General features: G+C 42.6%; 1 protein-coding gene across 4 annotated transcripts in view; it reads left to right on the forward strand.

The window, feature by feature from the left end:
• Positions 1–12,693, forward strand: part of LOC116849536 — a 97,711-nt gene extending 85,018 nt beyond the window's left edge. For 2 of the 4 annotated variants that reach the window (XM_032826765.1, XM_032826766.1), the window contains exons 11-17: positions 1,103–1,144; positions 2,343–2,536; positions 6,312–6,537; positions 8,134–8,263; positions 9,516–9,823; positions 10,488–10,686; positions 11,133–11,297. In XM_032826765.1, coding sequence (XP_032682656.1) covers positions 1,103–1,144; positions 2,343–2,536; positions 6,312–6,537; positions 8,134–8,263; positions 9,516–9,823; positions 10,488–10,686; positions 11,133–11,297 — 1,264 coding nt within the window. Of the gene's footprint in view, positions 1–1,102; positions 1,145–2,342; positions 2,537–4,157; positions 4,384–6,311; positions 6,538–8,133; positions 8,264–9,515; positions 9,824–10,487; positions 10,687–11,132 lie in introns of all 4 variants that reach the window. The other 2 variants (XM_032826769.1, XM_032826768.1) reach the window with 2 other exon arrangements.
• Positions 12,694–15,673: the final 2,980 nt, after the last annotated feature.

Genomic DNA, 15,673 nt, shown 5'->3' on the forward strand with positions numbered 1-15,673 from the left:
GATTATTCAATCATCATTATTCAATTATGATTCACTCGCGGATATTATTATACGGTTGTCGACCAGATATTATTATCATCATTCATTTATTACTTCATTATGCGGTTATCATTTAATTATTTTTATTGCATATTAGGAAGCATCTCAAGCGTGCCGTTACGGCGATTTGTTCTTTGTTTTATTTTATTCAGTTATTATCACCATTACCCAATTAATATTAGTAATTATTATTATTGGTCATTCATTCATCATTACTCGGTTAGTATCCAGTTAGTATCCGGTTAGTATCCGATATTGTCATTCGCTCATGGATCAGTTATTATTATTATCATTTACAGCTATTATTTAGTTATTATTACTTTTTTTATTCAATTGTTGCTTAGTAATTTTTATCACAGTATAAAGCATTTACAGCTATTATTTAGTTATTATTACTTTTTTTATTCAATTGTTGCTTAGTAATTTTTATCACAGTATAAAGCATTTACAGCTATTATTTAGTTATTATTACTTTTTTTATTCAATTGTTGCTTAGTAATTTTTATCACAGTACAAAGCATTCTAGGCTATTAAAGTAGAAGACTAAGACTCTTCTGAAAAAAATTATGCGCGCACACATACACATGTGATACGTCATTATTAAATATCTAATTGGTGCATTAATGAATTTTATATATATTATGAAAGGATATATTTTTTTTCTTGTTTTATACACGCGAATACGTAAGAATCGAGAGTTGAGGAGACTTTTGATTGTGTTTCGACGTTTCTTCCTTGATCCATCGCAACGGCTTGAATTTTTGCGCGCTTATTCGCGACATGATGCGTATTTTTGCGCGTGGCGCGAGACGCGAAAGGGACGATCCTGTGCCGATTTCCGTCGGCCGAGATCCGATTTCGCCCGGCGTCGGCAAAACGAAGTCCCTCGCTCGCTCGCTTTACGCGCTTTCTCCGCCACGCGGTAATAAACGAGCATTTTCCTTATTCACGCCGCCGGAAATTCACGGATCTTATCTCCAACTCCAATTTTCTGCCTCTCTTCTCTCACTCTCTTGTACTTCTTCTTCTTCTGTCTTCTCATGCGTTTGCTTTCTTCTTTCAGCCGAGGTCGACCGCAGCAGATTCATCGGGGCACGCCACCGCCGTAAGTTCATTGTCAATTCACTTTCCTTGACGAGGCATGATTTGGATGATGTAGCATCGGCTGTGAATCTGCGAAACCGATTCAACGGATTTCCGGCTCTTCTCCGCTGCGCGTCTCTCATCGCTTTGTCGTTAATCCACGTATCAAACAAAATATTTCTCGCAGAAAGGATTTTCTTCGTTTTCTTTTTTCGTTGAGAAGGAATAAAAAAAATTGGTTTCCCGATTGATCATTGAACACGTTTCTTAGAGTCAAAATTTTGCTAAGTATTTGTTTTAGTTGATGTAGCTCTGATGGACTTGATCTTGACAGAGTCATTCTGACAAGTAAACCTACCCAAAAGGTGCACCCCGATTTTTTTCTAATTTGATACGAATGTAGAAGCACAAAAAATATATTTAGATCTTATTTTTTCATTTTGGCCCACTTTGTTTCACGGGCAGTTTATAGCTTTTTAATGTTCTCACTCCTATCATCAACAAGTACAACAAAAATGCATAAGAAATAAAATTAAATACAAGATATAATTAATAATTTTAACAAAATCGTCATAGCTGAGACACGAACCATTCTAAATTTCTTTAGTCGAGATTCCAACCGAAATATTTCAAATCTGTGCCAAATTAGTCAAAAATGGTTCGAATCTCGGCCAAACCGACAAATTATTTATATAAATAATTTTTTTCAATTTTTTACATGTTTTGTTTAAACATTTTATTATTTATACAAATAGTTTTACATATTTAACTTTATATTCATAATCAACAAACAAAAAACGCCTATTCAATTTTGTATTCAATTTTATTTCTATTATATCTTTAGGCTAAGATGTCGATATTACTTCAGCTCTTCGTTGGTAAAATTCTCTTTGCTAATACATTTTAATAAACAAAAATTGGCGTCTGAAATCATCCCCAGAGAATGTTTTCGGTAACATATGTCAAAATTAAATTTATCAGAACTGGGCGTTGAAATGAAGAATTATCGCAATTTGCAACGTTGTAATTCTTTCTTTCTTTCATCCCAAGTTTTATCTTAACCTTCGTCCCAAGACGAGTGCGTCCCGTAACGAAAGTCATCGCCAATGTGGTGAATTAATTTGACGCGAGACGAGAGTTATCGCGATCGAGCCCGATTCGCATTAGGCAGATTCGAGGACTTCTGTTAACGAAGCTCTCTTTTTTTTCAATGCCTCCAGGCGATCCCGACCCACGTTGAAGCCGTCCACTGAGATAGTCTCGAAGGCGCAGGAGTTCATCGATATCTACAGGTACCCGCCGGTGAGACCGGCGCCGATCTACCCGACCCCGCAAGTGGATAAGCCTGCGGCGAAATGTCGCAAGGACGTCTGCCTACTTCCGGATTGCAGCTGCGGCGGCTCCGATATCCCAAGTAAGTGTATTCATTGTTTATCGCGTCGATTATATCAGTCCCGACGAGAGACCTCACTAGAAATATATTCCTGATCAGCTTGATATCAATCAATTATCTGTATGCAAAGTGATGTTAATTTGGATAAAATTTACTCAAATCCAGATGTTGAATTTTAATCGTTTCATGACTATTTCTTGACCAAGTTTTGAGCAAGTAAAAATATGCTGAATAAAACTTACCTGTGTTTAAGATTTTCGTGACTGTTTGACGTTTAGATTTCAGGACTAATGAGTTCTGACAAGCTGCGTGTAACATAGCGTAGCAATCAGACTCTTATTAGTAATGAGAACCTTTAATAACTGAGGTCTTATTATTAATTATAAAGCTCGATAACATCACCTTATACAGGTCAGATGACTGATTGGGATCAATCTGATCAGGACCATGGCGTAAATCTCTAGTCGGGGGGTCTGTCTCTCTTTCTCGACGAGTGGGTCCACCTCAGTCGGCCGGCTGGCCAAAATTCAACCAACCTCTCTCTCTCTCTCTCTCTCTCTCTCTGTCTCGTCCCCCGTTCCGTTTCTCCCCGAGTTTCCAGAGGAATACGCGAAAATCCGTTTCGTATTCAAACGTCGCCTCATCGTTAAGCGATCATCGGACAGAGGTCGTCGCGACTCTGTTCGATCAGGTCTTTCGTAATCGCGTGCTAGAGACAGTCGATCGTTTGTTGGCTTAAGTGGGCCGGAAACGACGTGTCGCGAGCTAGAAAACGCCAAGCGGAAAAGCCGGCCGCGCATCCCGCGTGCCGGAAGTTCGGAGCGCGCGCCAGCTGGACGCAAACGAGGAAGTGGGTCGCCCGTGTGTCCTGGAAAGTGGACATCTCGTTGGAAAGTCGTCGAATTCTGCGTCGACCTGCTCTCATCCGAGAGCCGGATTAACGTAGCCGGCGCGAGGAGGGCGCGGATCGATTGAAAATTGGGCATGATAAAGCCGGGACGAGAGCGAAACGCCGAACAGAGCTGAGCGAATGTCGAGCGCGGAGACATTCTCGCGTCGCGCCGTGCTGCGTCGCGTCACGTCGCGAATGTTAAGTTTGACGAACAGTTTAGACGGTCTCTCGTAGCCGCGTCGGAGGACTTTCTCCGATTCTCTAACGTTACATATACGCCGGGAGACCGCCGTTATACACGGCGCATGGCTTGAAAGTGAAACACAAATATCCACGCCCGACGTCGCGTTCGCTCGTTTGCCCGCGTGCGTCGCCCTTCGAAATCGAAAGCGAAATTCGCGCTCGCGGAAGACGCTCCCGACCGATCGTGTATACACTTAGAAAAAGAATATTTAAGAAATATAATCCATCCAGTGAGCACCAAACACGTATTTATTTACATTGAATATTTTTCAAATAACAAAGTACGCATTCCCTTGGAGACTTGAGAAGACCTTAACTTTTCATGAGAACAACTTTTCAGTAAAAGAATTTAGATTAGAGCCGATTGTGCTGACTGAGCCTTCTAGAGGTGGACATAGAGATAATGAATTTCCCGAAAGTTCCTAAAGTGAGCGCGTCGCGCGACCACGTGCAGTGTCGACCGTACGTGTCGACCGCGATGATGAAACTGTAATGACACGCACGCAGGTGGTATACCGATCGAGCAGACGCCGCAGATCGTTCTGCTCACATTCGACGACGCCGTGAACGACCTGAACAGGCCGCTGTACGGCGATCTGTTCGAAAACGGCCGTAAAAATCCGAACGGCTGCCCGATCTCGGCGACGTTTTACGTCTCGCACGAGTGGACGGACTATAGCCAGGTGCAAAATCTCTACGCGGACGGCCACGAAATGGCGTCGCACACCGTCTCGTAAGTCGAGCTCGCGGGTTCTCGCTCTCTTTTTAACGCATCACACCGGGGATCCTCATCGTCACACCGTCATAAAACGCGCTGTTTTCACCGGAACGCCACGAGATTCGCACGTCGTGCGCGAATCTCCGCATTTCTCTCTCTCTCTCTCTCTTTCTCTTTTTCTCCATTTTTGCGTCTGCGTGCGTGTGTACGTCCGATCGTTGACGTCTGATCGTTCCCGTTGCTTTCATCTATTCGATCGTCGCACGTCGTCCTCTCATCGCTGGGGAGGACGCAGAATGTCGGCAGAGATCCTTGAAACAGAGGTTAGAAACCGTTTTGCGCTACTGAACGCTTCGAAGCGTTCGTAGCAGTAAATCCTGTTCAGAGACTGACTCAGGAATGCATTCTATTTAATGTTTACAAACAATCGTCATTCTATCCTTGTTTAATATCCAGTGAGAAACAAGGATAAAATAATGCGGGCGTTAAATGAAACTCAGCCAACTCGTTTGATCCGCCGTGTCAATTCCAAATTATAACCATCTCATGAACTTTTTCAATGAATCAAATAAAAGATAAACCTCTCAAGAAAATTGAATATGTTTTATTTCTATATAAAATCCCTTAAAATAATCCACGGAGTGCTTCAAAACAAATGTTAACATCTATATAGAGAAAAAGTTACTTCCATGTGAAAGTAACTTCTTCTTCTGCACATAAGTTTCATGTAAGTTTCTTTTTGAAAGTGAAATAGTGAATATTTCACCCTCTTTCTCCGGCGCGATTTTGACAGAACCACTTTTACGAGTAGTCTCTGATTCAAGGGTCTCTAGACTTCGATCGAGAAGCGCGACGCGTCCACGGCGGATCCTAGCTTCGATTCCACATTAACCTTACGAATCTCGTTGAAAATGCGGAGGAAAAATGTGTGAGGAATCTCTGGTAAACGTCGCTTGAAACCCGAGTTCAACTTGAAACGCTTGAGTTTAGACTGTGTTGTCCGCTGTCGAGTCTTTGAGGCTCAACACGGAGAAAACGGCGACAGTGACTAAATAATTCTTCTCCTCATCGGTCCTTCAAGTCCAACGGGATTCGCAAAGTTAACGTGGGGTCCAAATATCACGGTGAAACGAAAATTTCAATTCGGGCAGGGTCAAAGGCGGAGAGTACTCAGGTACAACCGCGGACTCTCGCCACCACGATCGCATTCCCTCGCGAAGACAACGCGAAGGCACCGTGCAATTAGAGGATCCTGCCGTGGGCGGCTCGAATGAAAAATGCAAATCACCGTACTCGTGCCGGTGAAACCGCGCGAGCGAGCGAGAGAGATCTCGCGCCGAAGGGATCGCCCGGCCCGATAGCGACACGCCGTCAAACACGCGGTTTCACCAGGTGCGCACGACACCCGAGTCGTATACTAATGACGCGTGGTATTAACTCTCTTCTGTGTTCTTTCTTTCTCTCACTTTGCCTCTCTCTGCCTCTCTGCCTCTCTTTCACGCTCTCATCTTCACGTCACATGGCTCCTCATTCCCATCACGCGCCGACCCTAACGTCACACATTCGATCACACGTCGATCGCCGATCCGCGCAAACACTCCCATGTCGTACGCAAAAAACGCTCGTTGAAATAAAAAAAAAAATATATATATATACGCCATCACGCACCGATACGTGGACGAACGAAACGAACCAATGAAACTTGAATTAAAATTGACCTACGGACAAATTTTTGGCACGCGACGTCTGTGCACACCTCGACGACAATCTCTTGAACGAGCGCGCGTTTTCCATTCCTTCTTCCGTGTCTTTCTTTCTTTTTTTTCCTGTTTTTTCCTAACTGCTCTCTCTCCTTTCCCCCTTCCCCCCGGCCACCCTCCACCCGCCTACGCCGTCCTACGCCTCTTGAGTCACACTCCGAAACGCGATCCCGAAACGAACAGGTGACTACTTGCCGGAGGAGATACCGCAAATCGTACTCTTGACCTTCGACGATTCCGTGAACGACCTGAACAAGGGCCTGTATGCCGACCTGTTCGAGAAGGGACGAAAGAACCCGAACGGCTGTCCCATCTCGGCCACCTTCTACGTGTCCCACGAGTGGACAGACTACAGCCAGGTGCAAAATCTCTACGCCTCCGGCCACGAGATTGCCTCCCACACGGTCTCGTAAGTAGTCCCGCCAGAAAAAGAAGAAACCTGTCGGAGGATTGTCGTCGTGAGACGACGAGCCTGAACGCGGTCGATAAACACGATTTATATTATATTTCCGAACAAAAATACGTTTTGGGTTTGATTCAGCGTGCCTCGTCAATTCTGGGAGGCTAACATTCGGTGTTAATTCTGATTCCGATTTATTTCAGAATTTATGTGAGAATCGATGAATCTGAGTTCGCGCGCCAAAATCCGAATTGATTTCAATCAAAATTTCGATCACACTGAGGAAAAAGAAACTTGAAAATTTATTTGTGGGCTATAAAGTTTATTCGCGGAAATAAACTTTATATGTTTCTTTCTCGGTACAGATTTCTGATCCTGACACACCAAAACTAAAGAAAGAAAAGCAATTCAATCAGCTCTTCTTTTCCGATTAATTCGCGGGATAAGGAAATTTTCTCGCGAAATTTTTCAAATGTGATTGAAGAAAGAAAGCGAGACAAATGAAGTTTCACGGTGAAATACAAAACGGACAACGTGAGGGAATCGAGAGTCCCGGGCGAACCGCACTCTTCCATTTTCATTCGTACGCACATGCGATCCAATCTGTATCAGTCACGCTTGCTCTTGACTTGCAATCATTCGTCTCATCGGTGCACCTCGGTATCGCTGATAAACGTCGTGCGATTAATCACGCTCGTCTCAAAGTTGCCGAAAAGCGATTACCGCCTGCGCTCTAACAGATAGCTCGGTGTTGGAATTAACGCTGGCTCGTCTCGTTGACGAGGGAGTTAACAAATGGCACGATGCAGTCGCTCGCTCGTCGGGTCGACCGACCGATCGATCGAATGATCGATCGGTCTGATCGATCGCTTGGTTTCGTCGCGCAACGCCGAACAGTCGAGGTGACGTGACGTCCGGAAAATTTCTTACCGAGGTTTCTACTGTAATATTCCACAACAGATGTGTCACTTACTTCGCTGCAATTCTAAATTTTTTGCCGCTGTTGCCGAGATAATTGCGTCTTCCTTAATGAGGATCGAGTGAAATGAAATTGAAATAATAATGAAATGAAAATGAAATAATATATTAGTGAAGATTTTCGAACGAAAATCGCAATGAACGAACGATCAATCGCAGCGAAAGGGTTTCCCTACTCTCTTAAAGTGAATCAGTGAATAGTCACTGATATCAGTTATAAGTATAGCACTGAGCAGTTTCAGTGCTATACTTATAGCTGCAAATCAGTGTATATTTACTGCTTTCAATGATGTTTCACTGATTCACTTTAAGAGAGTATGAACGGAACCAATAATCTAAATCGCGAATATCAATAGAGACCAAGACTTGCGCGTCGATAGGCATCAGGACTTCCCCTTTACGAAATCTCAATAGTGTCTTCTTTCAAAACGACTCTCGGCGTTTCGTCACTTCGTCAAAAGTAACGTGCGCTGACCGACGATTGCGTAATCAAAAGAGAAAAAGGGGAACGTCTCGCTGTCATCAGACGTCGTCGTCGGCCATCTTGAGTTCGGCGCGCGGCGAACGCGAGGGCTCGTTAATTTCTCGTAATTCGACATGATCGACGAGGTGTATCCGTTACGACAGGCACAGTTTCGGCGAACAGTTCTCGGCGCGAAAGTGGGCACGAGAGGTCGCCGGGCAGCGCGAGATCCTGTCGGCTTACGGAGGCGTCAAGCTGGAGGACGTCAGGGGGATGAGGGCACCCTTCTTATCGGTGAGTTCAACCGCCTTTATGCGCCTTTCAGGCAATCATTTTTGTCGTTTTCTGTTCGCGAATAAAATGAACGTCGCGCTCGTTAGCGCTGATGCCTTGCGTTGGTTCTTATTGGCTTGTTTGATTCTTTCTTCATTGTGCGCTCGGGGAACATAAAGTGTGGAATGCATCTTGCGGGGTCGGGGGAACGCTTTCCCTTTCAGTCGTGATTATTCGGTTGGGCGTCAATGAAAGGAAAGCTCGAACTGTACTGGTGTTTTTTTCATGTTCTCCAAGTGTACATTTGAGAACCTTGACATTTTCATTTATTGCTTTGTTGTCTGAAGTCAATGTATGGTAATGGGACTGAACAAATGTTGACAAATTCCATGTACTCGCGGGACCAAGGAACATTATTGCTTTATTGCATTGAGAGAAAAAGTGTCTAAGAAAAATAGTACATGGTGAAAAATAATTTTGCTCTTTTAGCAAAATAATCGTTGCTACTGCATATTCGTAGTGACATCAAAAAAATTTAGTTGACGTAACTAATTTTACAAATTATTCGTTATCAGAGCAGAAATAGTTGCCAGGATAAAAAAAATTTGTTGAGTGTATTTGTCTTAAGAATCATGTTAATTTGCTATTGATACAAAATAGTGTATCCTTAGCAAATTTATTTGCTATCGGAGCAAAACGCAACTGCTTATATAAATCCATCATGGTTCTTATAGCAAAATAATTTATAGATTCAGCAAATTATATCCAGCAAATAGTGATTAGTATTCTTAGCAAATCGTTTTGCTGTCCACACAATAACGAAAAGATTTTGCTAGACCAGCAGAAGATTTGCTGGGCCAGCAAATTATTTTTCTCCGTGTAGATATTTATTCGATGGATACACTGATAACATATTGATTCAAATCCGAATTCTTGTACCTAAATTGAACAACTGGTTCCACGAAATGTTAAGATTTCTTAAAGGTTTAAAAAATAATGTGTATTTTCTTGAAAAATATCCTATACTAATTTGCAAGACTCACAGGTAGGTAGGTTACAGATTTTGAGACAGTTATAGAGATCCTTTCTTTATGATTTTCTCAAGTGCATTGTACTAAATAGAGTCGTAAGTAAACGATCAAGCGAACAAGTAAAAGTCCCTCGCGATTTCTCCGACGCGACGTGTCGATGCCCCTCGGAGATGTGCGAACTATGTGACCCGGGGCGGCGCAACGACATTTCTGTACACGCGTGGCGCGATCGTTGCACGCAGGTCGGCGGCAACAACATGTTCAAGATGCTTTGGGACACGAACTTCACGTATGACTCCTCTATGCCGATCTATGAGAACCGGCCGCCCAGCTGGCCGTACACGCTGGATTACAAGCTCTTCCACGACTGCATGATACCGCCCTGTCCCACGAGATCCTATCCGGGATTGTGGGAAGTTCCTATGGTAATGTGGCAAGATCTCAACGGCGGTAGATGCTCGATGGGAGACGCCTGCAGCAACCCACCGACACCGGACGGCGTGTACAAGATGCTCATTAAGAACTTCGAGCGGCATTATACGACCAACAGGTTAGTGAAAAGCGACAGATCGCGTTGCATTGTGTAGCGAGCCGCGATTGTTGGCTCGCGAATCGAACGAAAGCCGGGAAGAATCGCGCGAATTCACTCGCATACGCGCGTTCCCGCGCCAAGCCCCGGAAGAACGTATTGAAGTTCCGAGCAGAACCGAGTAATGTCTCGAGAAGAATCGTCGTCCCGAAATTCGAACTTTGAGAAGATAATGATAAGAAATGCCTAGTAAAAATATACATTTGATTGGACAATACGCGAAGAACAGAGAAAAAGTCGTCCTTTCAGAGCAGCAAGTAATTGCTCAGCTATTTTCGAGCAAGTGTTCTCCTCTTGAAGTGTCGCTAATTGGCTCTTCAGTAATTAATCGAAATCAAATTAAAGAGATAAAAATCAATCATCAAAGTAAAAGTGAGATTGAAATTGAATCGAATCACGTTATTATAATCAGCAAATTTAATTAAACCTGAGTCAGCTCGGACATATTATAATTATTGAATGAAATAACACTCGAGCTTTTCTCTCGCTTTGCTTTCACAATCGTCCCGACGGGACAATCATTTACGGTAATCCCGATGGAGGCGTCACATCGCGGGACGCCCTTCGTCTCACGAAAGTCGCATTAATTTGCTTGCACGTCGTTCTCGCGTGATCGCGAACTTAGGGCGCCATTCGGCCTGTTCTACCACGCCGCATGGTTCACCCAGCCGCATCACAAGGAAGGATTCATATCGTTCCTCGACACCATCGTCGCCATGGACGACGTATGGGTAGTCACAAATTGGCAGGCCATCCAATGGATTAGGAATCCAACGCCTCTGGCACTCCTCCACACATTCGAGCCCTTCGGATGCCATTATCCGGTAAGAGCCTATCTTCGAGTTGGCATTTCGTCAGCGAACCCTTTCCTCCATGCTTCTCTCAAAATCGACTCCAACGTTGACTCAAAACCATCTGAGAAATTTTTACTATCTTATTATTTGTCATTTCAATATTTATTGAACATTTTCCATCATCTTTCATATTGACTATGTTATTTTATTTTCATACAAATACTTTTAAATTTGTATCGTCGCTTCGACATTTACTTCAAGTTCCCAGTCCATTGTTATATTGAGCCAAATTCTACAAAGGAAAGACTTACAGGAGCGTGATTAATAATATTGGCAACGGCTTTAAATGTAAAAGTGCGTGATCATGTTCAGCGTCCCTTGTTTAAGGAGCCCAAGGAAAAGTTTTTCTCTTGACACACGTTAGTTCTTTTCTTCGAATAATCCGATAATAAGCGATCTGGCGTGTGTGCGCGCAGGACCGACCGAAGAAATGCAACAACGCGAAGGTCTGCAATCTCTGGCACAAAAGCGGCGTGAGGTACATGAAGACCTGCCAGGCGTGCCCGGACATCTACCCGTGGACAGGCAAGACCGGTATACGTAGCAGTCGCATCGACAACGAGGTCGACGCGCACGAATGAGCTGTACAGACGGCAAACGCAGTTTTCGTTGCGATCGGGAAGAGAGGGAATTGGCCCATCGTATGAGAGGCAAACCCGAATAACGCGAGCGCCCCACCGAAGAACGCGGCGGAACCCCAGACAGCATCAGTTTCTGAAAGACGTCTCGAAGACGTTCTACTTTCTCTGAACAACTTCAAAACGTCTTTGCGAAGCTTGTGCTTTCCGGGAACGAAAGACAGGAAGGGAAAGGGGAAAAGAGAGAGAGAAAAAGGTAAATTTGATTGATTTTGGTTAAATTCGATTGAAAATTCGATCTTCTAGTTGAGCTTAGTTAAATAAGTAAATTTAATTAGATTTAGTTATCTCTTTCTCTCTCTCCCTCTCTCCCTCTTTCTCTCTCTCTCTCTCTCTCTCTCTCTCTCTCTCGATTTTTTCTAACTTCTCGCGAATTTCTTCGCGGCCGCCGCCGCGCGAGGGGAAGACACTCTCTTCCGTTCGGTTTAGGTAACCTCGAGTGCTGCACGCGCGCGTCCTCGCGGACAGACGCACTCGGGCCGAGTACGCCGATGCAACGAGTGATTCGCGCGATGAGAAAGCTGTCTCTCGTGTGCGCCCGACCGATCGGAGCTCTCGGGCTTCGTGAGCTCCGAGACCCTCGGAGCGAAAGTTCCTCGAACCCCCGAAGAGGGAGGGCGAGGATGAATCGCGGGGTGGCATCGCCCCGCTCGGCCTCGTGTCGTTCACTCGTCGGCAATCCTTTGCTCCTGGTTTCATTTCTTCTTTATTTCTCGTCTTAGTCGAGCGTCGATATCGACGTCGATATCGGGGACGTGCGGAGTTAATTCGAGTCACGGAAAAATGAAGATCGCGCGAAGAGCCCACGGATTTCTCTACTCCCCTTCGTTCTCTTCTTCCTTCACGCACTTTGTACCTTCCCTCGCATTTCTCTCTCATTTCTCTCAGCCGACTCTCCTTCCCGCTCTTACCCTTTCCTTCTCTCTGCCTCTCTCCTGTTCTGCTTCTTCTCTGACTCTCCCCTCTCGTTCTCTCTATCGAATTCGCGAACATCCTTGGCGTACTCGGCCGAATTCGGCCAAATAGAGCAATTAATTCAATCGCAACGCGTTAATAATTAATCGTCGGGATACGTAAGTAATTAAGTGCCGGTCGCCGGAGACCATCATCATTTCATAATTTAAAGAAACTCTCACGACAGCTCTCGCGGAGGTCTTATTGCTCTTTGCGGAGAAAGAAATAAACAAAACAGAAAAAAAATAGAAAAGAGGAAAGGGTAAGAACCGAGGTAGTCTCGCCTTGACGAAGTATCATGCGCACGAGGGGATCGTCGTGTTTACCTTTTAGAACGTAAAGTATGTAATATGACTTTATAATAAATAAATATTTCGCTACGATATCCACGTCCGCTACAATGACACGTCCATCTCTTCCCTCTTAGTCGTGTCCTTTATTCGAGGCCCGACAGACAATCTCGAAAAAATATTTGATTTATTTCAGTTGAATTCAATAACTTCTCGGTCATCAAAGAGACGCTTGATATCAAATTATTAATATTTTTTAATATCATCAATCAAGTACGCTCTTTCTTTTCTTATGGAGGAAATACGTCAAATATATAAATGAAATAGTCAAATCATGGACATTTCGTTGACAACGCGACTATTGTTCACGAGAAAAAAATATGACATTATCAGTAACTGAACTTGATTAATAAGTAACATTACAAATTGAGAACCGTGAGGAAATCTGATGAACGTATGTAGTATTACCTACATGCGTACAATCACGCTCTCAGATTCCTCGCTACAAATACGTATCCAATATCGATAAAGGGCAAAGTATCGTGGACCATACGTTGACACTGAAGTTGTGAATGTACTGCCAAGCTACAAAGTCCGGCGATTCTACGTACTCCAACCAGTAGCGCGCCATATTGTTGTAGATCTTTGGAGTCTACGTCTGCAATAAGGAATCCTTAGCCAATTGATTGAAAAGCTGCTAGAAATGATCACATGAATACCACAGATTGCCACAGGACATCTTACAGACGTTCTGAGAACGTCCCCAGGACATCCCCCGGAGATTTTGTGCTGTCTGGACTTGTTCGTCTACAATTTCGAAGGATCAGTCAATCCAGTTATAGACTCGTTGAATATAATTACTCATTCGGCCAGAAACGACCTCGCGATGAGTTTACCTTAGAGGGCAATTGAAACAGAAGAGTATCTATATTTATTTGGAACGGCTGATGGATGTTATACCCTCTCATTCTGTATACACACCTCGACGAGCTTGTTTCCTTGCGCGCTTGCGAGTCTCCGTGCTTTTCGCAGATAGAATCGCTCGGCTGACTTGCGGCCCCGGATGACATTCAAGTACAACATCAGCAGGTAAGAACGCGGCTACGAACAGCCACCAGATATGTCTCGCCTTTTTTCAGGAAACTGTCAAAGCTCAGAAAGCCTGCTTTGAAACTTTGCAGGGCGAACAGCTTCACCGCTTTCATTCTGCCTTCTCTCTAAAACATTTTGAACATTGACGATCGTCGTGTGCTACTTTGGCATATAATGGCTGTCAATAAATACAGTTGTTAAGTATAGAGTCTCCACTTTTCGAAGAAGAATTGCAAAATTGACTTTCAGGTAGAAAATCGCAGAGCCACTGTTAATCCCACGCGTTTCCGTCGATAAAAAAAAATTATCTCCAATGTAATGACTTCAACTTTACTTGATAAACATGACTTACAAGGAAACCCACACAAGTATCCGCCTCCGATTTTCATAAACTTGTAATATGAACTTGTACTTTAGATCAAAATATCAAATACGTTTTTTATTATATGTGTTCTTTTGCAAGTTTAGGGGGTAAAATATCCCTTTGAAGAAAATCGGTTTTTTTCATTCGAAGAGAATATAATGAAAACTATTTGAGATAGAAAAAAATATTTTCAATAAAAGTTGAATGGTTTGAAGAGTACTTCACAGAATTTATTTGATAAAAAAATTTTTTGTTAATATTTCCCCCACCACTTCTTCTTATTATAATTATTAAAATAATTTCTGTAAAGTACACTTCAAACCATTCAATTTTTATTCGAAATATTTTTTCCTATCCCTTATAGTTTTTATTATATTCCCTTCGAATGAAAAGACCGATTTTCTTCAAAGGTATCTCACCCCCTAAACTTGCGAGAGGGCACATATAATAAAAAACGAGTATCTGTTATTTTGATCTAAAGTAAAACAATTATAAGTTCATGAAAATTGGAGGCGGACACTTCCCTTAGGAAAAATTACTTTAAGTTGTTCAAATTAACTTAAAGTTGCTTAAAGTTATTTAAAGTTATTTATAATTAACTATAAATAACTTTAAGTAACTTTAAGCAACTTTAAGTTAATTTGAACATCTTAAAGTAATTTCTCTTAAGGATTGTGTGGGTTTATTTGTTAGTTTGACAGTCGTTTTTATCAAAGATAGAACCACTTCAAAGTTATGTGATCTCGAATCGAGAATTTTATTTGACAAAGAATTCGTGAAAAAAGAAATCCTTTGATACATCATCGCGAGCGCAAGACAAAGTCGTCGTGTGTAAGACGCCAATTCCAGCCTCTTCGTTGCCTGTCGTGCTGCTGTCGTTGCCGGTCATGCGTTTCTCGTTAGTCACATAACCAAAAAGGTAAAATTCCCAGTGAGTGGTCATCAGCGGATGACGTGAAAAAGGAAGTCCCTTTTGATATACCACCGCAGCACACGACTTTGTGTATTTTTAAAAAGGCCTCCTGCAGCGTTACCGCCATCGCATTACATCTGTAAGCCTGAGCGTATTTACCCAAAGCGTTGCGCCTCCCCTGAAGAGCAAAATAAGGAGTGAGAGAGATACTGAGAAAGAGAGAAGTAGTTGAAAATTCTTTTGCGGAAGATAAAGTTTATCTCGCAAAAATAAACTTTATATCCCACAAATAAATTTTCAAGTATTTTCTTTTAGTTCATCAGTAAGAATGTTTATTGAGAGAAAAATATTTGGTGCTTGTGATTATAATCACACAGAGAAATAATCACTAAAACTTCTTCTTTAAAATGACTCGGAACTCCTATTCCATTAGCCAGATTAAAACTAACTATAAATTATGATCAAGAAAATTACTATTTTACTAAATTCTACTATAATAATAACCTTGTATATATGTCACTATTAACATTTTTATATACTTGGGGCCAGAAATAACTATAATTTTAGATACATCAATCATTCTTTATTTCAAGAATAGAAATAATTTTAATTTCCAATTTACGATAGTTTATCGAAATATATAATATATATTTATGATAAAATATAAAGTATAAAGAAGAAAAAATATAAAGAAAGAGAAAGAATT

Source organism: Odontomachus brunneus, unplaced genomic scaffold, assembly GCF_010583005.1.
Source record: "Odontomachus brunneus isolate Ranch 3 - 2012 unplaced genomic scaffold, Obru_v1 Obru_scaffold_118, whole genome shotgun sequence".
Classification (NCBI taxonomy): Eukaryota; Metazoa; Arthropoda; class Insecta; order Hymenoptera; family Formicidae; genus Odontomachus; species Odontomachus brunneus.